At 43.5% G+C, this 26617-nt stretch overlaps 1 protein-coding gene across 1 annotated transcript in view; it reads left to right on the top strand.

Annotated features, from left to right (window-relative positions):
- RILP (Rab interacting lysosomal protein) overlaps positions 1-26617 on the top strand; it is a 45662-nt gene that overhangs the window by 8438 nt on the left and 10607 nt on the right. Inside the window, exons 2-4 of the mRNA XM_056558688.1 lie at positions 12620-12743; positions 18099-18220; positions 25410-25604. Of these exons, the coding sequence (XP_056414663.1) occupies positions 12620-12743; positions 18099-18220; positions 25410-25604 (441 nt within the window). The remainder of the gene's footprint in view (positions 1-12619; positions 12744-18098; positions 18221-25409; positions 25605-26617) is intronic.

The following is a 26617-nucleotide window of genomic DNA, read 5'->3' as shown; positions in this document are numbered from 1 at the left end:
CTGAATGGAAGTACTACCCAAGACCAAGAAGCAGAGATCACTATGAGGAATTGAAACCCCAAATATTGACTTTAATACAAGTATCTTAAAGGGATTAAGTTCTATTTAAAGAAGTAAAGACAACTTTAAGCTAAAATCCTTATACCTACAATGAGATATATTGGGGAGATTTATCAAAATGTCACTGCAAATTCACAGATATACAGATGTATGCGGAGCCAATGGACAAAAATTCACAGAAGAGTAAGATTAGCTCACTAAAACTTAGCATTTAATAATAACAGCATAAAATAGTAGTCCTCAAGAAAAAATTTATCAACACCAAAAATACACATTGGGTGTAATGCCAGGGCCATTAGCCAATGGCCCCAGTCAAATAGCGCGTTTCCTATAATGACAATAAGTGTCACCAGATAAGACACAAATAATGCAGTAATCAATCCCGACGCGTTTCCCCCCCCTCCTATATGGATTTTTAGGAGCAATGCGGGGTTCATCAGGAGAATGGATAGGAAACCAAAGAAATACTTGATACTCTGGCAATAAGTCTGTAAGTGCCAGCTATATAAATGATAAACCGGTCCGATAGGGACCACTCACTCAGACCCACGGAAAGTAGTCCTCCTAGCCAAGACCCGGTATGGAGGTCCCAATTAGCGATGCACGGTATAGGTAGCCAGTGACCAGATGCAGATCCCTCCTGGTCGGTGAATACATGTGATTCCCTCTGGACAGTAACAGCCAGGAGGACTACTTTCCTTTGGGTCTGAGTGGTCACTATCGGACCGGTTTATCATTTATATAGCTGGCACATACAGACTTATTGCCAGAGTATAAAGTATTTCTTTGGTTTCCTATCCATTCCCCTGATGAACCCCGCATTGCTCCTAAATATCCATATAGGAGGGGGGGAAACGCGTCGGGATTGATTACTGCATTATTTGTGTCTTATCTGGTGACACTTATTATTATTATAGGAAACGCGCTATTTGACTGGGTCCATTGGCTAATGGCCCTGGCATTACACCCAATGTGTATTTTTGGTGTTGATTGATATTTTCTTGAGGACTACTATTTTATGCTGTTATTATTAAATGCTAAGTTTTAGTGAGCTAATCTTACTCTTTTGGAGATTTATCAAAACCTGTCTAGAGAAGTTGCCCATAGCAACCAATCATAAATTCTTTCATTTTTAACAAGGCCTCTGCAAAATGAAAGAAGCAATGTGATTGGTTGCTATGGGCAACTCAGCAACTCTTCCTCTGGCCAGGTTTTGATAAATCTCCCCAACAATGACCACATTATGGTGATGTGTAGTGCCAAAGTTCAGAAAGCTACATCACCTTCTATATCTCCATTCTAGTGAATGGGTGACTACCTAATGGTGTTCTAAGGCAGGCCAAACTGTTGCAAAAATACAACTCCCAGCATGCCCAGACAGGCTGTCTGGGCATGCTAAGATTTGCAAAGCATGTCGGGATTTGTATTTTTGCCACAGCTTGGACATCACTGTGCTAAGGCCAGAAGCCACACTTTTTAGGAGATCTCTGTTATAATTGAAGGGGACATCCTACTTTGGCAACCATAAGGGTACGTTCAGACAAGCAGATCCACAGCATATTTTACGCTGTGGATCCACCACCAAAGGATGTGCCTGCTCGGTGCGGCAATACGTGAGCAGACACACTGTGGGAGAACACTTGGGACGACTGACGTGGAAAAGGACTTGGGAGTCTTAGTTAAAGGGTACCTCTCATCAATAAAACTTTTGATATATTATAGATTAATGTATGCAGAATAACTTTACAATTGCATGTTATTAAAAAAAATATGCTTCTTTCTATTTAATTTTTCACTTTGAAGAAATGACCACTAGGGGTCATTTTCTTCCCCATGTGCAATACCTTACATTTATCAGTGTTGAACCTCATCTGCCACTTCCCAGCCGAAACATCCAACCTATCCAGATCCATTTATAACAGTGCACTGTCCTCTATTATGTTTACCACTTTACAGAGTTTAGTATCATCTGCAAAGATTGATACTTTACTATTCAACCCCTCTACAAGGTCATTAATGAATATATTAAATAGAAAAGGACCCAAGACTGACCCCTGTGGTACCCCACTAGTAACAGTCACCCAATCAGAATAAGTACCATTAATAACCACCCTCTGAGCCAGTTATCCACTTGCACACATTCTCCCCCAGCCCAATTCTTCTCATTGTATGCACCAACCTTTTATGTGGCACCGTATCAAATTATTTGGAAAAATCCAGATATACGACATCCAGCGATTGCCCCATGTCTGGAGCTCACCTCCTCATAAAAGCTGATCAGGTTAGTTTGACAGGATCGATCCCTCATAAATCCATGATATGGGGTCATATATTTATTTTTATCAAGATACTCCAAAATAGCATCTCTTAGAAAATCCTTAAACAATTTACATACAACAGGTTAAACTAACAGGTCTATAATTCCCAGGGTTGATTTTTCACCCCTTTTTAAATATTGGCACAACATTTGCCATGTGCCAGTCCTGGGGAACAGTCCCTGTCACTATAGAGTCCTTGAATATTAAGAAATAGGGGTCTGTCTATTACATTACTTAATTCCTTTAGAACACGGGAGTGAATGCCATCTGGGCCTGGTGATTTGTCTATTTTTATTTTATTTTTTTTGTAGGCGGCACTGTACTTCTTCCTGGGTTAGACAGGTGACCTGTACTGGGGAGTTTACCTTATCTCGCTGTATTTCACCTGGCATTTCACTTTCCTCGGTGAATACAGTGGAGAAGAATTTGTTTAATATATTTGCTTTTTCCTGATCCCCTTCTATAATTTCTTCCACATCATTTTTTAAAGGGTCAACACTCATTTTTAACCTTTTTGTTATTTATATAGTTAGTCACATGATGTTTACTAACCCAAGATTGTTGGTCAAATGTCATGCATTTTCCTACTCTGCATGAAGGATTTTCTTCTTCAATGTACTTTATGATCTTTTACGACCCAATGACAGTATGTAGATACCAAATGTGCCAAATGGCTCAAAGTTCAGTGGATAAATAAATAAAAAAAACAAAACGGGATAATACCCTCCCTGGTGAGTACGTACATATATTACAAGGTGTCCAGAGATTTAAAAAATAAAACTCTAAACTGGAAAATGTAGCAGAATTCACACCTGACTGAGGCTCCTCTTGCCAGTTTACACTAGGTATCCTATTTTATTTAAGAACCTAACACCAGGGATATTTTCTATTTCTGCATACAAAGCTTTGTCTGATCTTTATTTCACATCTGAAATGCTGTGCCTATTCCTTATGGTCCTTATATAGGTTACACAGTACATTCCTTTGACTTCCCCCACCATCATAGTATTCACTTACCTCACAACGTGTCAACAGTGTTGCCCAACATACATGTCTGTTTTTCTGTGTCATATTTTCCTCCGTAAATAACTTATCGTAAAATAGAGAATATTTAGTTGCAGCGTCTTAAATCGGTGGTCTCCAAACTGTGCCTAACTACAACTCCCAGAATGCCCAACATCTGCTGCAACATCTGAAGGTCAACAGTTTGGAGATCCCTGCCCCAAACCCTTGACTGAAACCTGCTCTTTATCAGCCAAAATGTGTATCTGACCTAATGCTTCATGAACAGCCATAAATAAGGGTTCATGAGGAAGTGGTCACATTACCCTTTGCTTACCCTGAGCTCAGTGCTTCCTGATGAGCACTTTATTATCGGCAATTTGTCAGGTGTGTGCCCTTTAACTGCCCTTTTTACCCAAATTATTGTAATGTCTCCCCACAGCTTTATGTATTTTCTTTCAATATTGTGCAGCCAAGACTATGCACTGCTATTTTTTTTTATGTACCCTGGAAGAATTGTCGAGTGTTCTCATAATTTTGCGCCCAGGAGGCATGAGAAGTGGATGCACTTGTATAAACGTGGCACATTGTAAAGTCTCGCGCGGAAGTTTTCCCTGCATTAAAAAAATATGAGGCTTCAATCTGACAAGCTACGTATCCCAAACGTTTGTCAAAAACCAGGCTAGATCTTATTTTGGACATGATCACAAGACCTTCTCCCTATTGCTTCTTGTGGAAGTGGAATGATAGAAAACCAAAGATATCACTGAAACCCATCAGATCAGTACTGCTGTCTGTAGAAGGGCTTACAAATTGGGAACATCACCACAGAAAGGTTAACTCCAGCTATGTTAAATATAACTTTACTTTTATCTAATTTAAAAAAATGTCTGAAACAAATAGAAGGGATTCACATGGAATCAACCATTGTGACACATTTTTGTTTGTGACCATTTAATGATGAAACTGTAAATGGTAGACAGGGTTTAGGCAAAATGTATGAATGCCGTACTAGTACGAAGAGTTTACCTTACCCAAAACACATGGAATATCCATGATTCTGTTTCAGGTATCCTTTTAAATGGAATCTGACTGCAGTGTCGCCCTCACTAAGTATGTTAGTGTGAGAAACGCTGATCAAAATGGTGTTTACCCTATTTTTTTTAGGTGCTGTCATTCCTGATATTTCCCAAAAAAAAAAAAAAAAAACTACTACTCCTTTAACAGAGGTGTATGGGTGGAGACTCGGGAGGCCGCCATATACCTTACTCAGGCATCTGAACCCATTTGCGGATTTTGCTGACTTTAGTATAAAGTGCATGGGCAGCTTTACTGGTTAAAAAAGGCCAACATGTGCTGGGCTCTAGAGGGGAATGCCCAGTTGGCTCTAAAGCCTGATTTGCATGCAATGAACTATTGAGTTATGTACAGATTCTCTGTCAAAAAGCTCTGTACAGTCATGCCATTACTCTTTAAAGGGGTATTCCAGGGAAAAACTTTATATATATATATATATATATATATATATATATATATATATATATATATATTAGAATTATATCTCTATCTAATCGATCTATCTATATCAACTGGCTCCAGAAAGTTAAACAGATTTGTAAATTACTTCTATTAATAAATCTTAATCCTTTTCAGTACTTATGAGCTTCTGAAGTTAAAGCATACCTCTCATCAAAAAAACTTTTGATATATTATAGATTAATGTATGCAGAATAACTTTACAATTGCATGTTATTAAAAAAATATGCTTCTTTCTATTTAATTTTCCACTTTGAAGAAATGACCACTAGGGGTCTCCCTACCAGTCCTGGCAGCAAGCATTTCAGACTCATGCTGGAGTCCAGCATGAGTCAGAAATGCTTGCTGCCAGGACTGATCGGGAAAAATACAATAGAAAGAAGCATATTTTTCATTAACATGCTATTGGAAAGTTATTCAACATTCATTAATCTAAAATATATCAAAAGTTTATTTGATGAGAGGTACCCTTTAAGGTTGTTCTTTTCTGTCTAAATCCTCTCTGACACCTGTCTCGGGAAACGCCCAGTTTAGAAGCAAATCCCCATAGCAAACCTCTTCTAAACTGGGCGTTTCCCGAGACAGGTGTCATCAGAGAGGATTTAGACAGAAAAGAACAACCTTAACTTCAGAAGCTCATAAGTACTGAAAGGATTAAGATTTTTTAATAGAAGTAATTTACAAATCTGTTTATATATAAAAAGTTTTTTCCTGGAATACCCCTTTAAGTCCTAACTTTCCCCCAAAATACTTTTGTGAATACTGTTGTGAATGTGAGACATTTAAAAATGGGGAGAATGGTTTTCACTGGTGTTTTCCTTGTTCCCTTTCTAGAATGTATTCTTGTTTTTGTCTTTGGTGAAAATAGAAAAGATAGGAAAATGTATTTCTGAAATAAGTTGTCATATGTACAGAAGTGAGGGGGAAACCCCACAATCTCCTCCCTTCTTTACTTAAAGGAGATTTACACTGGGGATTTTCCTGAAAAGAATCATGTGATATCATTGTAACAGGTTCTTCAAAAAGGTGAAGCACATTAATCTGTTATACTGAATTAGAGTGTCAACCCTGTTTAGAAGAGACTCTGCTGTCAGCATAGTTGTATAGTTTGTAAGGCTGAAAAAGAAAAGAAAAACCCATATGTCCAGCCTGTTACCCTTTAGCTTAGGTCTACAAACCGTGGACCTTCAGTTATTGCAAAGCCATTGGCTGTCTGTGCATGCTAGGAATTGCAGTTTTGCAAAACCTGGTATCTTCAGTTTAGAGACGACTATCCTGTAGAACAGTACTTTCCAAACTGTGTGTCTTTTGTCTTCAGAGGTGTCGCAGGACCATCCCATCCTGCAGCAGTAGCTGCTGGTCATGGTTCCTAAGTGATAGCAGCCTGTGCTGCCTGATTTTAAACTGCCGCTGCAGCCACTTTAAATCAGTGAGCAGTTTTGGCTGCCAGGACAAATGAGTGGTGCCCCTGACGTCACGAAAAAGTAGCGGAGCACAAGGACATCACTCATCAGGAAAAGAGTGGGAGCCACCGAGCCTGCACCTGGGCCTACCGGTGTTGGACAAAGAGAAACAGACAGGTTTAAAATTTAAGGGTGTTAAAGGAGAAATGCGGCACTAAACTTTTAACTTTCCCTGTGCCTGGGCTGCAAAACTAAAAAAAATAAAAAAATAAAAAAAAACTTTAACACACCTTCCTACATTTCTCCCACTGCGGCGGTATCTGCGTCCTGTTCCTCCAGTGCTGCTCGGCTCCATGTTTCTTAGGCTCGGAACGTAGCACTGCGGTCAGCATATCGCCAGCAGCAGCGATGTCCCGCCTTGGCCGGTGATGGGCTGAGCGCAGTGTCATGTAAGGAGCCGGTCTGAGCTCTTTACATGAAAGTGCGCTCAGCCCATCACCAGCCGAGGTGGAACATCGCTGCTGCTGGCGATATGCTGACCTCAGTGTAATGCTCCAAGGCTAAGAAGCACGGAGCCGAGCAGCACTGGAGGAACAGGACGCAGACTCTGGCACAATGAGGGAACATAGGAAGGTGAGTTAGTTATTTTTATTTATTTTTTTTGTTTTGTATCCCGGACACAGGGAAAGTTAAGTCTAGTGCTGCATTTTTCCTTTAAGGAAATTGCACAGGGGGTGATGAAGAGGGTAATGGAATGGTACAGGGGTAGCAGCACAAATCTAATTCAGATACTGGATATTGGTTGTTGTGCGTCATAGGACGATCAACGTGATGCATGAAATTGTTGGTACAGCGAAGAGTGTGTCACTAAATTATGTATGTCTAAAGGGGTGTAACCAACATTAAAAGTTTGTAACGCTCTGCTATAGAAGGTGGCAAAAAAAAACTAAAGAGGTAGAAGCCAGTCTCTCTCATTTTAGAGAGGAAACTCCTTCCCTGGATCAACAACCCCCAGAATCTAGTGACTATGGGGGAGATTCATCAAAACTTGTGCAGAGGAGAAGTTGACCAGTTGCCCATAACAACCAGTCTTATCGCTTCTTTCATTTTTGAAAAGGCCTCCTGAGCACAGGTCTTGATGAATCTCCCCTATGACCTGTAATAATATATCCGGGCCCCTTTTACGGAATCCACTATAATGACACATTGCTTGGCACATGCCCTGGAGTATATGTGCTGGTATAGGTCTTCAGGTCTCTTCCCACACTATGAAAACATGCTGCGTGGGGATCTGTGACGGTGACTGGTGAGAATGGCTTGTACATTTTTATTATATTAGATTTATTTTAATTGCACATAAAAATAACACAGTATTTCCTGAAACTGTAATACATGATTAATTCTAATAGCCCTGGGCTGAAATTCCAGATATGATCATATAATGTATAAAAGTATTTTGGCATGACCCTTGTCTGTGAAGCAGCTCTCTAATACAGGGGTCTCAAACTTAACTGATCTGGGGGCCACTGGAAGTATCGGCTGGGGGAGGCTGGGCCGCATTCGCCCCTCACATTGAATGCCCCATCATGTTCTGAATTTAACCCTGCCACACACTTCGTCCTATAAATATAATACTGTCACACACTGCGCCCTCTGAATTTATACCCATTACAATCCTTCACACCTTCTCCCCCCTTCCCCTCCATTACTGTTCCTTATGCCTGCACCCCCTCTTCCTATCCAATAATGTTCCTCATGCCTGCACCCCCTCTTCCTATCCAGTACTGTTCCTCATGTCTGCACCCCCTCTTCCTATCCAGTACTGTTCCTCATGTCTGCACCCCCTCTTCCTATCCAGTACTGTTCCTCATGTCTGCACCCCCTCTTCCTATCCAGTACTGTTCATGCCTGCACACCTTCTTCCTATCCAGTACTGTTCCTCATGCCTGCACCCCCTCTTCCCCTCCATTACTGTGCCTTCTGCCTGCACCTCTTTCATAACTGTACCTCATGCCTGCTTCCCCTCTTCCTCTCAATTACAGTTCCTCAATCTTGCACTGCCTTCACACCCTTTCACTGTGCCTTATTCCTGCACTCCGTCACCCCCTTCTCTTTATTTCTATTCCCCATGCCACATCCACCCTAAACCAACCTCTATGTATTGTACAGAGTGGTCTTCCTTCGGGACGTCGGCACCCTCCTTCGGCAGCTAGACTCCGCCCACCGACGTACAAGCATACACGGTCTACGTCTGAGGTCACACCCCTACAAGCTCTATTAACACCACTCGCGACCGCGGTCAGTGTTCTGTGACCGTGGTCGCAACTGAAGATGCAGTGCAAGCACCTGGCAGCCTATGCAGCAGGCCTCTGGGCCTATTTTAACGTAGGGGCCTGGAGCTGTAGCTACATCTGGCCCTGTGCAGCGGGCCGCAAAATTTCTTACCGAGAGTTTGAGACCCCTGCTCTAATATGTAGCTGCTTGCTGTTATCTTTATATTTTGGCTGCTTAATGGCTTTTTCAGTCACTCCCATCGCACATACAGTTTGGTGCATTAGTCACCCTTTAATGTTCTTTATTTTTCTTCCTTTATAGCAGTTTCACTTTCCTTTCTCTGCAGCCAATTGATGAGAGATCTCTCCTAGTAGCATGAAAGTTAAATACACTGCTCAAAAAAATAAAGGGAACAACACAATGTAACTCCAAGTCAATCACACTTCTGTGAAATCACACTGTCCACTCAGGAAGCAACATGGATTGACAATCAATTTCACATGCTGTTGTGCAAATGGAACAGACAACCGGTGGAAATTATATGCAATTAGCAAGACATCCCGATAAAGGAGTGGTTCTGCAGGTGCTGACCACAGACCACTTCTCAGTTCCTATGCTTCCTGGCTGATGCTGGCGGTGCTTTCACTCTAGTGGTAGCATGAGACTGAGTCTACAACCCACACAAGTGGCTCAGGTGGTGCAGCTCATCCAGGATGGCACATCAATGCGAGCTGTGGCCAGAAGGTTTTCTGTTTCAGCGTAGTGTCCAGAGGCGCTATCAGGAGACGTGGAGGAGGCTGTAGGAGGGCAACAACCCAGCAGTAGGACCGCTACTCCTTTGTCCAAGGAGCACTGCCAGAGCCCTGCAAAATGACCTCCAGCAGGCCACAAATGTGCATGTGTCCACTCAAATGGTCAGAAACAGACTCCATGAGGATGGCTTGAGGGTCCGACATCCAAAGGTGGGGGTTGAGCTTACAACCCAACACCGTGCAGGACGTTTGGCATTTGCCAGAGAACACAAAGATTGGCAAATTTTCCACTGGCGCCCTGTGCTCTTCACAGATGCAAGCAGGTTCACACTGCGCACATGTAACAGACGAGACATGAGTCTGGAGACGCCATGGAGGACGTTCTGCTGCCTGCAACATCCTCCAACATGACCTGTTTGGCGGTGGGTCAGTAATGGTGTGGAATGGCATTTCTTTGGGGGGGCCGCATAGCCCTCCATGTGCTTGCCAGAGGTAGCCTGACTGCCCTTAGGTACCGAGATGAGATCCTCAGACCCCTTGTGAGACCATATGCCGGTGCGGTTGGCCCTGGGTTCCTCCTATTGCAAGACAATGCTAGACCTAGTGTGGCTGGAGTGTCAACAGTTCCTGCAAGAGGAAGGCATCGAGCACATCTGGGACATCATGTCTCGCTCCATCCACCAACGCCATGTTGCACCACAGGCTGTCCAGGAGTTGGTGGATGCTTTAGTCCAGGTCTGGGAGGACATCCCTCAGGAGACCATCCGCCACCTCATCAGGATCATGCCCAGGCATTGTAGGGAGGTCATACGGGCACGTGGAGGCCACACACACTACTGAGCCTCATTTTAACTTGTTTTAAGGACATTCCATCAATGTTGGATCAGCCTGTCGTGTGGTTTTCCACTTTGATTTTGAGTGCGACTCCATATCCAGACCTCCATGGGTTGATAAATTTGATTTCCATTGATAATTTTTGTGTGATTTTGTTGTCCACACATTCAACTATGTAAAGACAAAAGATTTCATACGATTAGTTCATTCATTCAGATCTAGGATGTGTTATCTTAGTTTTCCCTTTATTTTTTTCAGCAGTGTATTTTATGGGTTGATCACATGAGGCATAACCAGAAATACTTAGAAGTGCAGAGTCTCATAGACTGCAACGCATTACTGAGTGAAATTCACAAAAGGAATAGACAAGACAAGAGTATTCCTTTTTCAGACGCTGGAGTTGGGATTTCCGCAGCAGAAACCTCTGCCTCGGAAATGCCACGAATGCGTACACTGCAGCAGAGTTAAAAAAAAATTTTTTTATCTTTAAACACCACACAAAGGTGATTTCATATGTGTGTCCTATAAAGTATGGCGAAGATTCCTTTTTCACATGGATTCCAACAAGGATTTTGTCTTCATGATCTATAAAAAAGTGGATAAAACCTTTGTGCGACCCTGATAGTTAAAGTGCCCTGTTATGTCTCTGAGACGTGTCAAAGGTTTTGATTGTTTTTTGGATCAGATGAGGATCACTGGGATCTGAATAGAGAAGCACACAGCCGCGTTCTACTCCCAGACTAACTGGTGCCCCAAGAGGTTCATTCACACTGGATATTTCGCTGGTGCCCGCGACATCATAAACAGTAGGATTGTGCGAACGTGCGCCGTTTTATAGACTACAATGAAGTCCTGCAGAATTATTTGGGAAGAATGAACATGTTCATTATTTGGGCAGACATCCATTCCGCCTTGAAACTTCCACTGCGGCGATTCTCCAGTTTGCACAGAGCTGCAGAATGCCTTCGAAAGCAATGGGACTCTGCTGCAAGCAATATTCTTCCAATGGAATGTCAGCAGTGTGGACAGGCCTTTATAATGTCCTGTGTGTTCTTCAGTACAGCACAGTATACAGCTGACAGCGAGTTACTTTCTGTTTTTAGGACTCTGTTCCACAACTTAACTTGTTATAAAATCTGGCACTTTATAGAACACGTGAGTTAGATTTGGGGTCTTCTTAAAATGTTAGAAATTTTGTTCCATTAGTTTTGATACACACAGTATACTATTGAATGCAGTGTGTGGGTGTGTTTAAAAAAAATATATATATTTTATTATTTATTTTTTGAATTTGTCCGGTTAGGATTTCATCATCTGACAGTTAATGAACTCTTCTATTAGATCCAGCTCTTAATGTACATAATCTCTTTTACTGGGGATTATCAGATTCTCAGTATTCTCCATCTGATCTGGTTACATTCTAGATCACCTTCTGGTGGCATTTATGTGCTGCAAGATCAAATATTATCTGCTCATTGGTAACCATAAAACCACCCTCCTAACATTGTGCAGGTTGCCTTCTTGATGCCCTAACATCACTGACCTATTGAGGCATGCACTCTGTAAGACCACTAAAGGTGATCAGCATTAACACTTTCATCACCACAGCTCTTCTGTGGGATTGGACCCCTCCTGTTCTTTAGTAGTCACAGCAGGCCCATTCCTTGTTTCTTCAGTAGTCTCAGCAGAACTCCCCCAGCCTTAGGCTTCCTTGTTGCACTCTGATGGCAGATGCTACATATGATCGGCCATTTGCAAGCTGCTGTGTGTAGAGATGGATGGAGGAGACTCTGATACCAGTCCTTGTGGTCTATAGCCGCATCTGCTGAAGGAGTAACCTTTATATTTTCTAGTAGTCATATATAATACCTTTTTGTAAATGGCTATCCATACTGGATGGAAGACATTACCTAAAGTAGAACACAGTTCTTTATGATAACAGCCGCCATTTCCCGGGAAAATATTTTTATTTATCTAGTATTTCTTTATAGTACGAGTCATTGTAATGTAAAGGAACAACTTGCGCTCTGCACATCTGCGTTGGCGCTGGGAAATCCTAGAATTCTCGTCCTCATAAAATGTATTTATGCTTCAGTGTTTACTTGCATATTTTTGTTTACTTGCAAAGAAGTTTCCATTACATTACACAGATAACAAGCTTGGGTGATTTTTTTTTTTTTTTTTTATAGCATTGATTTTAAAAATGTTTATACTTAAGCACCTGTCCTTACGGTCATTGGTCTTCATTTTTTTTTACCTAAAGAATTCTGTGCAGCGTCAATGAGCGATTTCATCTGCCTACACATTGGGATTCTTGCTATGGTGTTTACATGGTATTTGAATACATTACGTGCATCCATATCTACATACACGCTGCTGTTTACTGCCAATAATTTTTTATGATCTATAAACTTTGGTTTCCCTCTGTGCTTTTACATAGGATCTAGAGCAAAAGTTGCTTGAAGCTCAAAGAAAAGAACACGACCTTCAGAACCAGTTGTCACAACTTACAGAAGAGAACCAGAAACTCTTGGTACAGCTGACCGAGACAAAATCCCAGGGAGGTAGGAGCCGAGTATCAACTCTGGTATCTTTAAATCTACAATAAGACACAGTGCAATATATTTTCATTATAATGTTAATTTTAATAAACCCAATATGTTTGATATAAATTTGAAATGAGTTCATGAAAACAAAGAGAGATTCATGAGCGCCTACACAAACCACATTTATACATCAAATAAAGAAAAAAGGAAAGCGGAGCAAAAAATTGGAAAAAGAAAGATGGGCATGAGTACAGTGACCCCCCCCCCCTGACCTACGATGGCCCCCGACATACGATCGGATAAACTGCTATCCGGCAGCGCAGACTGCTTCAGCTGCCACCGGATAGCCGTTTACGGTGCCCTGTGTGGTCCGCTGACGATCACTTACCTGTCCTCAGGGCTCCGGCGCGTCCTCTTCAGGATCCCCTGCATCGTCGGCGCTCTCCATCGTCGTCATCACGTCGCTGCGTAAGCCGTCCCGTCTTCCAATAGGAGCGGCGTGCGTAGCGACGTGATGGCGGTGACGGAGAGCGAGGATGCCGGGGAAGCAGAGGACTTGCCGTAACGTCGGGGACACCCCGGGGACGCGGCAACAGCGATGGAAGGCGACATCCAGGGCAGTGGTGGTGGTCCGGAGCGGCGGGGACATGTGAGTATAACCTCCAATACCAGTGGTCTACAACATGCGGACCTCCAGATGTTGCAAAACCACAACTCCCAGCATGCCCGGACAGCAGTTGGCTGTCCGGGCATGCTGGGTGTTGTAGTTTTGCAACATCTGGAGGTCCGCAGGTTGTAGACCACTGTCCTATACTTTACATTGCACGGATCCCTCAACATATGATGGTTTCAACAAACGATGGTCCATTTGGAACGGATTACCATCGTATGTTGAGGGACCACTGTATTAGGAATGAAAAGAGAGGAACGAGAGGATTAAGATGGGAAGTTACATGTTAATGTTCTGGGATACAGGAGAGATATTACGGTATCAAAGAGCAAGTTCCTCAGAAAGTTGGCAGCAGTTTTGGCACAAATACCAGTTTTGTCAACAGCTACATGTTGGCACTTCCCCGCTACGAGTTTATTTATTTTTTCTTTTTTTTTCTTTGTCAAATATTTTTATCTGTACCTGCATGGAGAAACCAAACTCTTTAGTAAGGATATACTTTCTTTGGGTGACCAGAGCACCAGGGCCAGACACAAGTGACGTTAAAGCAAGTTTTTTTGCATATCCCTTTTTAAAATGCTTTTCTAAAAGGCCATATTTCCTGCACATGTACCATAGTCATATATGTATCATATATTGTTCGCTTGTATTTGTACTTGCTTGTTCTTTTGCTCTCTCATTCGCTTTATGCCTACTTTTTGTCTTGCCCGCCCATTTGCTGTCCATCCTATCACCCACTTGCCTAATTGCCCGTTCCTCCACCTTTTTCTTGACCACTTGCCCTTCTCTTTGCCTCTTTGACCATTTGCTTTCTTTTTTGCCACCCTGTTGCCCAAACCCCTCTCTTTTTTTCACTAGTCTTATTGCCAAAGTGCCTTCTCCTTCCCATGGCCTATTGCCTGACCACACACTCTCCTGCAAGCAAGAAAACACTCTTAACCCCTTCACGACGAGCGACGTACATGTACGGCACGCGGCGACGTACATGTACGTCGCGGGGTTCCGGGAGCGCCGCGTCACCGGTAGCGGTGATCGGGCCGGGATGACTGCTGTTATCTAACAGCAGGCATCCCGGCACATCGCCGAGGGGGATCCTGAGACCCCCCCCATGACCGCGATGCGCGCAAATCGCAGGTCAATTCAGACCTGCGATTCCGGGTCATACGGGTCACTGGTGACCCGGAAAATAAGAGGGATCGTAGGTGTCCGAGACACCCTCGATCCCCCTAAAGGGATAGGAGTTTGGTGGCAGGGTTGCCACCCCTCCTATCCCTGCTATTGGTCGGCCGAGCGACCGACCGATAGCAGACCGGGGGAGGGGGGGTTAAAGTTCCGTTCCCCCGCTTTGCCCACCTATCGGTGTTCGGGCAATACGGGGGAACCGTCCAGGGAGGGTCGGCGCCGAAGGTCCCTACCTGGATCCCGGATCGCGATCCTCCATGCGGGGATCCCCCACGTGCGGCGGCGGCGGCTTCCGGGTCCTGCTAGGTGAGTTGTTGCCTAGCAACATCCGGAGGGCCACAGTTTAGTTGTCTGGGCATGCTGAGAGTTGTAGTTTTGCAACATCTGGAGGGCCACAGTTTTGAGACCACTGGACAGTGATTTAGAACTTGAACCCCTCTAAATCTTGCAAAACTACAACTCCCAGCATTCAGGAACAGCATAAGGCTGTCTTGGCATGCTGGGAGTTGTACTTGCGTGCTTCCAGCCATTGCATAACTACATCTCCCAGCATGCCCTTCCGCAATCAGTACATGCTGGGAGTTGCAGTTTTGCAACAGCTGGAGGCACACTGGTTGGAAAATACTGAGTTAGGTCATAGAACCTAACTCAGGGTTTTCCAGCCAGTGTGCCTCCAGCTGTTGCAAAACTACAACTCCCAGCATGCATGGTCTGTCAGTGCATGCTGGGAGTTGTAGTTTTGACCCCCCTCCCGTGTGAATGTACAGGCTACATTCACACTGGCGGCAGATTACAGTGAGTTCCCCGCGGCAAATTTTCCGCCGCAGCTCAAACTCCTAGCGGGAGACTCAGTGTAATCTGCTGCCAGTGTGAATGTAACCTAAAAACACTACACTACACTAACATAAAATAAAGAGTAAAACACTACATATACACACGTACACTGCCCCCCCCCCCCCCCCACCCCCTTCTCCAATAAAAATGAAAAACGTATTGTATGGCAGTGTTTCTAAGATGGAGCCTCCAGCTGTTGCAAAACAAAAACTCCCAGCATTTCTGGACAGCAATTGACTGTCCAAGCATGCTGGGAGTTTAGCAACAGCTGGAGGCACCCTGTTTGGGAATCACTGGCATAGAATACCCCTATGTCCACCCCTATGCAAGTCCCTAATTCAGGCCTCAAATGCACATGGCGCTCTCACTTTGGAGCCCTGTCGTATTTCAAGGCAACAGAATAGGGTCACATATGGGGTATCACCATACTCGGGAGAAATTGCCTAACAAATTTTCAGGGGCTTTTTCTCCTTTTACACCTTATGAAAAGGAACAGTCGGGGTCTACACCAGCATGTTAGTGTGAAAAAATAAAAAATGTTACACTAACATGCTGGTGTTGCCCTATACTTTTCATTTTCACAAGAGGTAAAAGGGAAAAACGCCCCCCAAAATTTGTAACACAATTTCTCCCGAGTACGGAGATACTCCATATGTGGGCGCAAAGTGCTCTGGGGGCGCACAACAAGGCCCAGAAGGGAGAATGCGCCATGTACATTTGAGGTGATTTGCACAGAGGTGGCTGATTGTTACAGCGGTTCTGACAAACGCAAAAAAAAACAACACACCCACATGTGACCCCATTTTGAAAACTACACCCCTCACGGAATGTAATAAGGGGTACAGTGAGAATTTACACACCACAGGTGTCTGACGGATCTTTGGAACAGTAGTCCGTGAAAATGAAAAATTTTGCACAGCCCACTGTTCCAAAGATCTGTCAGACACCAGTGGGGAGTAAATGCTCACTGTACCCCTCATTACATTCTGTGAGGGGTCTAGTTTCCAAAATGGTATGCCATGTGGGGGTTATTTTACTGTTCTGGCACCATAGGGGCTTCCTAAATGCGACATGCCCCCTGAGCAAAATTTGCTCTCAAAAAGCCAAATATGACGCCTTCCCTTCTGAGCATTGTAGTTCGCCCGTAGTGCACTTCAGGTCCACTTATGGGGTACCTCCATACTCAGAAGAGATGGGGTTACAAATTTTGGGGGGTCTTTTCTGCTATTAACCCTTGCAAAAATGTGAAATTTGGGGGGAAACCCACATTTTAGTGAATTTTATTTATTTATTTATTTATTTATTTATTTTTTTTTTTTTTACATATGCAAAAGTCGTGAAACACCTGTGGGGTATTAAGGCTCACTTTATTCCTTGTTATGTTCCTCAAGGGGTCTAGTTTCCAAAATGGTATGGCATGTGTTTTTTTTTTTTCTTTGCTGTTCTGGCACCATAGGTGCTTCCTAAAGGTGACATGCCCCCCAAAAACCATTTCAGAAAAACGTACTCTCTAAAATCCCCTTGTCGCTCCTTTGCTTCTGAGCCCTCTACTGCGCCCGCCGAACACTTTACATAGACATATGAGGTATGTGCTTACTCGAGAGAAATTGGGCTACAAATATAAGTATACATTTTCTCCTTTTACCCCTTGTAAAAATTCAAAAATTGGGTCTACAAGAACATTCGAGTGTAAAAAATGAAGATTTTGAATTTTCTCCATCACTTTGCTGCTTTTCCTGTGAAACACCTAAATGGGTAAAACATTTACTGAATGTCATTTTGAATACTTTGGGGGGTGCAGTTTTTATAATGGGGTCATTTATGGGGTATTTCTAATATGAAGACCCTTCAAATCCACTTCAAACCTGAACTGGTCCGTGAAAAATTGGGAGTTTGAAAATTTTGTGAAAAATTGGAAAATTGCTGCTGAACTTTGAAGCCCTCTGGTGTCTTCCAAAAGTAAAAACTCGTCAATTTTATGATGCAAACATAAAGTAGACATATTGTATATGTGAATCCAAAAAAAAATTATTTGGAATATCCATTTTCCTTACAAGCAGAGAGCTTCAAAGTGAGAAAAATGCAAAATTTAAACTTTTTTCATCAAATTTTGGGATTTTTCACCAAGAAAGGATGCAAGTTACGACAAAAATTTACCACTATGTTAAAGTAGAATATGTCACGAAAAAACAATCTCAGAATCAGAATGATAACTAAAAGCATTCCAGAGTTATTAATGTTTAAAGTGACAGTGGTCAGATTTGCAAAAAAGGGCTTCGTCCTAGAGGTGAAAATGGGCTCCGTCCTTAAGGGGTTAAAGGCTCAGAACAACTTGTACTATTGGTTCCTACCCTAAGGTGTAACAGTAGATTAGGGTATATAGTTTGGTCATCAGTACTGTAAGCCATTGGTAATGGAGTACTGTATAAGGCTGGAGGGTTATGTACTAGGGGTGTTTTGCATTTCATCAAACATGATAGAAAGAGAAACCATCTCGATCATGGTCAGATCAGACTTAACATAGTGGGGTAGTGATAAACCCTTCAAAAACTTCTGTTGGGAAGAAACTTCAACACCTACTGATAAGTTTTCATTTCTAGGATCTATATTCGGCTATAATTCTTTGTTTATTTTTGTCCCTGTCAATCTTGGCTACATTGAATTGTACTTTGTGTCCCCTTACTAAGAATGTGCAGCAAGGGAAGAGCGAGATCTGATGCTGAAGTTGAAGGTAGTTGTGGACAAACAGAGGGACGAAATCCGATCCTTGACACATGAGATCCAGCAGAAGAATAGGGACACAGAAGCGGTAAGAGCCTTTCTCATCTTCCCATTATTGACCCCTTTGTAAGTGTACTCCTTTTTGGCCCTATGGCTAATTGTCAGTCTGCACTATAGCTTTGTAGTGGCATACGCCTGCAATGAAGTGACATAAGTCTGCAGTGACATAAGTCATCATGGAATTCATTTATCCTGCTAATAAGCCATTATTTGTCATAATGAATGTGTGTGTAAAAAAAAGTTCTAATAAGCTGTCATTTAGGGTCTAGTTAACTGCAAGTGCAAATTATCTAAAGATTGGCTAAGATGAGAGGGATTCTGATGGGCTGGAAACATTTGATGTGTAGTCTGTAAATTGTGTAGATCATAGGATAAGTAGACCTGTTCATCCTTGCAGACAGTATTAAGATAAGTAGTGTATACATTGCTCAAAAGAATAAAGGGAACACTAAGATAACACATCCTATATCTGAATGAATGAACTAATCGTATGAAATACTTTAGTCTTTACATAGTTGAATGTGCTGACAACAAAATCACACAAAAATTATCAATGGAAACCAAATTTATCAACCCATGGAGGTCTGGATATGGAGTCACACTCAAAATCACAGTGAAAACCACACTACAGGCTGATCCAACTATGATGTTATGTCCTTTAAAACAAGTCAAAATGAGGCTCAGTAGTGTGTGTGGCCTCCACGTGCCCATATGACCTCCCTACAATACCTGCGGGAGGTCATTTTGCAGGGCTCTGGCAGTGCTCCTCCTTGCACAAAGGCAGAGGTAGCGGTCCTGCTGCTGGGTTGTTGCCCTCCTACGGCCCCCTCCACGTCTCCTGATGTACTGGCCTGTCTCCTGGTAGCACCTCCATGCTCTGGACACTACGCTGACAGACACAGCAAACCTTCTTGCCACAGCTTGCATTGATTTGTCATCCTGGATGAGCTGCACTACCTGAGCCACTCGTGTGGGTTGTAGACTCCGTCTCATTCTACCACTAGAGTGAAAGCCCCGCCAGCATTCAAAAGTGACCAAAGCATCATCCAGGAAGCATAGGAACTGAAGTGGTCTGTGGTCATCACCTGCAGAACCACTCCTTTATTGGGGGGGTGTCTTGCTAATTGCCTATAATTTCCACCTGTTGTCTGTTCCATGTGAAATTGATTGTTAATCAGTGTTGCTTCCTGAGTGGACAGTGTGATTTCACAGAAGTGTGATTGACTTGGAGTTACATTGTGTTGTTTAAGTGTTCCCTTTATTGTTTTGAGCAGTGTATTTGAGGCCGTGGTAGATAGTTTACAAGCTACAGCTTTATTGTTCAGAGATCTAAATGGCCAAGCAAAGCATTCATGTTTATTTCAGTGGGAAGAAAGAAATAAGGTGCACATAGACTTTCTGGCAGCAGCCTGATCACTGCAGGAACAATAGATAAAGAAAGCTAAAATATTTCTTGCCTGATCCACTTTCCCCAAGACCAGTTTTTTGGCGACAAGTCAGGATCATGGGGGTAGGGGGGTCTCCTGACTAACTGGAAAATGTGGCTAATTGGAAAGACTTGCTCATGATACATACCATTTTGAGATTACTGCGAGCCACTTTGTGACCATTGAAAAGAATCCGGCAGTTAGAGGCAGTGTGTGTGTGTGTTAAAATGGTTAAAGGAGATGTCATAGTGGAAAACGTATCCACTATTAGAGCTGGGAGTTGTAGTTTTCCAACAGCTGGAGGCACACTAGTTGGGGAAACAGCGTTTTACTGTATACTCCCCACTGTTGTCTATCACAGCTCTGCACCACAGGGGATGAGGAGTCAGGGCAGCGAAAATCTCTCCATTCACCCCATCCTGTCCCTCATTCCATTAACCCCCCTGCTTCCATTACCCCCCTGCACCCATTAACCCCCCTGATCCTTTCATTTATCCTATCCTGCACCTTATTCCATTACCCCCTCTGCCTCCATTAACCCCCCCTCCTCCTCACCTGTGCGCTGATGCGGCTGCTGGGAAGTGCCCCTGTCATCAGTGCAGTAAGGTGGGCACTTCCCACCCGGACAGAGGATCCTCTCTGGCGGAAGCGTTCAGCGCACGATGCTGACGCTTCCGCCAGGAGGGAATTTGAAATTTTGATCTAAAGTGCCCACTGCGCTATTATGCGCCACGGCCACTTTAGAACAGTGAGCAGCAGCGGCGCAGCTCACGTGCGTTGTGTGAGGGGTAACGCCGCTCTTTCAAAGATCTGCAGGCCCCCTCACAGGCGGTCTGTCGGCCCCTGAAGCGCTCGCTCCCCTCGGTCCTGCGGCGTGCACTAGAGGCCTCAGGAGCGGGCGCCGGAACTAGAAGAAATGCGACGCAATGCTCTGCCTTACGCCGCAGGACCAAGGGGAGTGGGCGCTTGTTATGAACACTCCCTGAAGTAGGCGAAGAGAGGGGAGAGGTGGACTGGAGCAGGGAGCCGGCTCAGGGCTTTGGGAAATATCAGAGCTAGGGGATGTAGTTTCTGCGCTTTCCCCTGGCTCTGATTGCAGAGAGGAGCCGGCCTGAAACTGCAGAGGGAGCGGGGATAAGGAGTCTCATCCTGCTCTCCCCTGACAGAGCGGAGCCGTGGGCTCTGTAATTCATTCATGGGCGGGGGGAGGGGCCCACCGGTATAGCGGTATGGGGCAAAATTCATACCGTCAGAGAAAAAAAAAAAACTATATTCGGTAGAACGCCCAGCCCTATCCCCTATCCTGCTGATCGGGGATAAGTTTTTGAACAGGGGCCTGACTGATGGGGAACTCCTCCCCCCCCCCCCCATGATCTCCACCTGACGCCACATCCATATAGTTCTACGGGAGAGCCGTTCAGCTCTCCCATTGTGGTATATGAAGGGGGCATGGAGGCCCCTGCTTTGGGCGGAGGTCCTGACATGCCGCTCCTGGGCAGAGCCGGAGCCCCATACAGGAGATTGCGGTCGGACCCCATCAGACTGTTTAGTTGTATACAAAGAATACAGATTTGGTATACAGCAGTAGACACAAACTTTGTGCACATAGGGAAGCCACTATAAATTTGATTAAATAAATTAAAGGGTTTATCTACTTTAGGGTGAGTGAATCCAAACTTTCAAGTGCAACCAAACTGCAAAGGGGCAGTAATGCTGGAGACACAGTAAGTTATGAGGTGATAAATAATGCAAGGAAGAGAGAGGCGGAAATAACATTTAAACCTGTGGAGATCCCAGTCTTGGGTGAAGTCACAGGCTACACACACTTCCCAGAATGCTGATCACTATGTCAAAAATGCATTAAAAAAAACTCTATGTAAACACACACTTGGCGTTACCTTAAGAAACCTTGGTAAAGGAAAACAGTTTTGCTCCTTAATTCTTTTATATCTGCCCAAATAACTTCTCATGTCAGAATACTGGTCACAGGCAGACACACGATCCTTACACTAACCATTTGACTTCCTTTTTTTTATTTTTTTATTTTTATTTTTTATAGCACTAAAGCTTAGGTTGGATTCATATCATTTTTTTTTCCAGTTCTGTTCCTCAGATCCTAAAGTCTGAGAAACTGAAATGAATGGATCCCATTCATCTCAATGGTTGATTACTATATATATATATATATATATATAAATATATATAAATATATATATATATATATATATATATTATAATATTCTCAACAGAAGAATGCAGGAGCACACTGCCAGCGCAAGGATATAGGTGAAACATGAATATGCAGTTAAAACATGGAGAGCTATACAGCTATGGTGTAATAGATGCAAATGTGAAACTATGAAATAGTGAGGCACTTAGCTCGCAAATTTGTCTCTGCCGGCGGTCAAATAGCTTGGACCGTCCCACCGCGATAAGGTGGCCTCATTTATATATAATATATTACTATAATTTTTTTTTTTTGTATTAAAAAACTAAAGTTATAATGGAATAATTATAATTGCACCCACTCCTGATTTGGGCTAAAAAATAAAGGGATGTCAAATATGTACAAATACAGATTGCAGTCATCATTTTACGAGTGAAGGTTACACAGTGAGAAGTAGCCGTAAACCTTGCCTTTTATTTTATTTTTTTATTTGGACTGTATACATCATATGACTAAGTGGCAGTAAACTAATCCTGTACACTTTTTAGTGTGTGCATGTCAGACAGGGTGAGACAGCTGAGGCTCCGCCAGAAGAAGCTTCCTGTATGTAAGCACTAGTATGGCCGATCTATATTAATCATCCGCGTTATTTCTGACCCTAAGAGCCGTAGACTTGGATTGTGTTTTTTTTTTTTTTTTGTAGCTGCTCATTGAACATTCTGATCTTAAAAAGAACCCTTCACTTATTTACCGTATTTATCGGGGTATACCACGCACCGGCCTATAACACGCACCCTCATTTTACTAAGGATATTTGGGTAAAAAAAGTTTTTTACCCAAATATCCATGGTAAAATGAGGGTGCGTGTGTGCGCGTGTATACCCCGATATACCCCCAGGAAAGGCAGGGGGAGAGAAGCAGTCACTGCCCGCTTCTCTCCCCCTGCCTTTCCTGGGGTCTAGAGCGCTGCTGTCGGCCCTTCTCACCCCCTGGCTATCGGCGCCACTGCCCGTTCTGTCCCCCTGACTATCGGTGCCAGCGCCGATAGCCAGGGGGAGAGAAGCGGCGCCGACAGCCAGGGGGAGAGAAGGGGCAGCGGCACCCATTGCCGGCGCCGCTGCCCCGTTGCCTCCCCCCATCCCCGGTGGCATAATTAACTGAGTCGGGTCCGCCCTGCTGCAGGCCTCCGGTGTGCGTCCCCGGCGTCGTTGCTATGCGCTGAACGGCGTGGCTCATGACGTCAGTGTGCCGCGCCGTGCATAGCAACGACGCAGGGGACACACGCCGGAGGCCTGCAGCAGCGCGGACTCGACTCAGGTAATTATGCCACCGGGGATGGGGGGAGGCAACGGGGCAGCGGCGCCGGCAATGGGTGCCGCTGCCCCTTCTCTCCCCCTGGCTGTCGGCGCCGCTTCTCTCCCCCTGGCTATCGGCGCCGGCACCGATAGTCAGGGGGACAGAACGGGCAGTGGCGCCGATAGCCAGGGGGTGAGAAGGGCCGACAGCAGCGCTCTAGACCCCAGGAAAGGCAGGGGGAGAGAAGCGGGCAGTGACGGCCTCTCTCCCCCTGCCTTTCCTGTGGGGGTATCGGCGTATAACACGCACACAGACTTTAGGCTAAAAATTTTTGCCTAAAAAGTGCGTGTTATACGCCGATAAATACGGTATGTACTGTATTTTTAATCTTTATCTGTTAAATAATAATCTAAGCTTCGTATAGTGGGGGCTGCCATTTTCGTGCCCAATTAGCCACTTTTCTTCCACTGTGTCACAAGGTTTCAGGTGTGAGTGGGGGAGCAGGTATTATAAGCTTGGTGTTATCGCTCTCACGCTCTATAATATTGTTTGCAATTATGCTATGTTAAACTTCTGGTAAAGAACTCTGAGAATCAGAAAAAAAAGGATTGTTGCTCTACATAAAGATGGCCTAGGCTATAATAAGATTGCCAAGACCCTGAAATCGAGCTGCAGCACGGGGGGGAAAGACCATACAGCGGTTTCACAAGACAGGTTCCACTTAGAACAGGCCTCTCCATGGTCCACCAAAGTGCAAGTGCTCAGCGTCATATCCAGGGGTTATCTTTGGGGAAATGCACGCATGAATGTATCAGCATTGCGGATGAGGTTAAGGGGATGGTGGTCAGCCTCTCAAATTGGCCTGCATGGCTGTCGTCCCAGAAATAAGCCTTTTGTAAAGATGAAGTACAAAAAAGCCTGCAAACAGTTTGCTTAAGACAAGCAGACTAAGGACATGGATTACTGGAACCCTGGCCTAAGGTCTATGTGGTCTAATGATATCAAACAGTATTCCATGTTCAAGGTAAACTTATTTGGTTAAGATGGTGTTAAGCGTGTGATTTATCATCACAGAACTGGCATCTCCTTTGAAAACTCCGAGCAGCCATACACATCTGATAAAGAGGAGAGTAGCCATCTCAAAATGCATTGTTTATTGGCGACAATGAAACTTTTCAGCCATCCTTTCATGTCATGTTGGTGGATCTGGCCGTGTGTGTGTGTGTGTGTGTGTATATGTATATATAATATATATATATATATATATATATATATATATATATATATATATATATATATATATATATATATATATATATATATATATATATATATATATATATATATATATATATAATATATATTATAGAGAGAGAGAGATAAATATATATATATTATAGAGAGAGAGAGATAAATATATATATATTATATAGAGAGAGAGAGAGATAAAAATATATATATATATAATCTCAATATAGCGTTCTTCGAGATCCAGAGGCTGCACCACTTTACCATCACCTTGCTCAAACTGCCGTGCATGTACACCTCATAGGAAACGGTGAGCATACACAATTACCAAAGAATGTATGCCACGGTTTTCAGTTCGGTCACAAAACTGGATACGGGGCAAAAATGAGCCAACCGGAGTCACTATCTGACTCCGGTCCGCTCATTCAAATAAATGAGATGCTGGCCGGGTCAGGCTGGGAAAGGGGGTTTGCCTGGTTTTCACATCTCCCTGCCAGATCTTGTCACTGTATTGAACAATTGTGGTGTGAATGCACCCTTAGATGTTGTTTTTTTGTGATGGACATCTAAGGCTGGGTTCACTTATGTATGGCTCATGGACCCGGAACCCAGCATCAGTTGTTTAGGATCTGGTGTTTATTAATTGTGCATGCCGGACAGGGTAACACGGCAAGATGTGCTGACCTATCCAGCGCCCATGCAACATTTTCCACTGCCCGGCGTCCAACTTGAGACACCGCATGACTGTAACCTGTCCAATTTTTAAATAAATGGAATCAGTTCTGCAATCAGTCTCCCTCCAGTGCTTTGCTTTTTTTTGCTTTAAATACAGTGCTAGATGGAAACTCCGCCGGACAACGCACATATGTAAAGGGGGGGCCTAACCACAAATGCATTTTTTTATAATATTAGATGTTGCATTTTCATACAGAGAGGTGTACATTCTCATTCCTTTTTTATAGTAAGAGAAGGAAGAAGGCTGGATGTTTCTTCTCCATTTTTATTATTATTTTTTCTTATGGTTAAACTGTGTCCACATTGTGTAAATAGCTGACATTTGTTTTCCCCGCACTTTACAGCTACAGGAGCAGTTGACCCGTTTCATGAATATGAATGAAGACTTACGACGCAAAGTGTCTGTTGTCCACGCTCAACTTAAAAGCTCCCTGCAGAGGAAAACTGACTTGGAGAACCTGCTCCAGGAAAAACAGAAGGAGATGGAGTCCATGTTACAGAGAACCTCTGTATCCCAAGCGGTCCCTGATAAAAATATGGTATGTACTGGTGGTAATGCGAAAGCTTGGCGTAAATCACAAGGTTTAATAGCAAATTTATACTTGGTAGGTTCTCTTACTTGTTTCCAAGATCTCTCGGATACAATAAATCATGTGGATAGGAGATACGTATTTTCCCGGGACGTTTTGATTTTATCTTTCGTGTCACTAAAACATGTCAGAATCTATGGAGATAAATCAAGTAGACTATTCTCATGGAAACCCTAAAGGAGTTGTCTGGGCAGAGTGTATTTTGATATATATTTATAACTTTTTTACCTTCCTCGCTCCCACTCCGCTGCCGGTATCACAGAACTCTGGTCCCTGCTTAGTCTCCCTTTCGAGTTCAGCCGCTCAGCCAATCAGCTGCTGGGATGGAACATGGCTGCTGATCGGCCGTGACGTCATGTCCCCAAACTCAGAAGCACGTCAAGGAAGGAAAGTGTGGGTTCCTTAATATAAAATACATTCTGCCCAGACAACCCTTTTTCAGATGTACATTCAGTGATGGCTCGGGCGGCAGATTACATGCTTATATTTTCATGCCTCAGACTTGCGCAAGACTACATGCATTTAATCTGTGGATTTTGCCGGAAGTCTCATACAGTTCTCACTGTATGTACGCCTTAAAGCGTACCTGTCATAGTGCAAAAAAGTGATATGTTACTCAGGACCCAATCCTGATCATGTGCATATAATATTTGTGTCTCGGACCTATATATCCAGAGATATAAGCATTTATCTGCTGGTGAGTTACTTTTTCATTGTGCAGGCTGGAGGGGGCGTGTCAGTCTGTCTCCCTCACAGGAGCAAGCCTGTGCAGTGAGCCAATCAGTACTCTCTACTCTGTAACCCTTTCCTCTCTGGTTTTATGCTGTGTCATGTGTCAGAGGAAGATACCTGGAGCTTGCCTGCAGTAATCAGAAGATATTATGGTGAATTCATAACAGGATAAAATTTTAAATATAAGAATAGATCTTTATAAAATTAGTGCAAGGATTTTTTAGATAAAA

The sequence above is a fragment of the Hyla sarda genome, chromosome 2 (genome assembly GCF_029499605.1).
Source record: "Hyla sarda isolate aHylSar1 chromosome 2, aHylSar1.hap1, whole genome shotgun sequence".
Taxonomy (NCBI): domain Eukaryota; kingdom Metazoa; phylum Chordata; class Amphibia; order Anura; family Hylidae; genus Hyla; species Hyla sarda.
The sequence above is the reverse complement of the archived record's forward strand: the minus strand, read 5'-3'. Positions and strand labels throughout refer to the sequence as shown.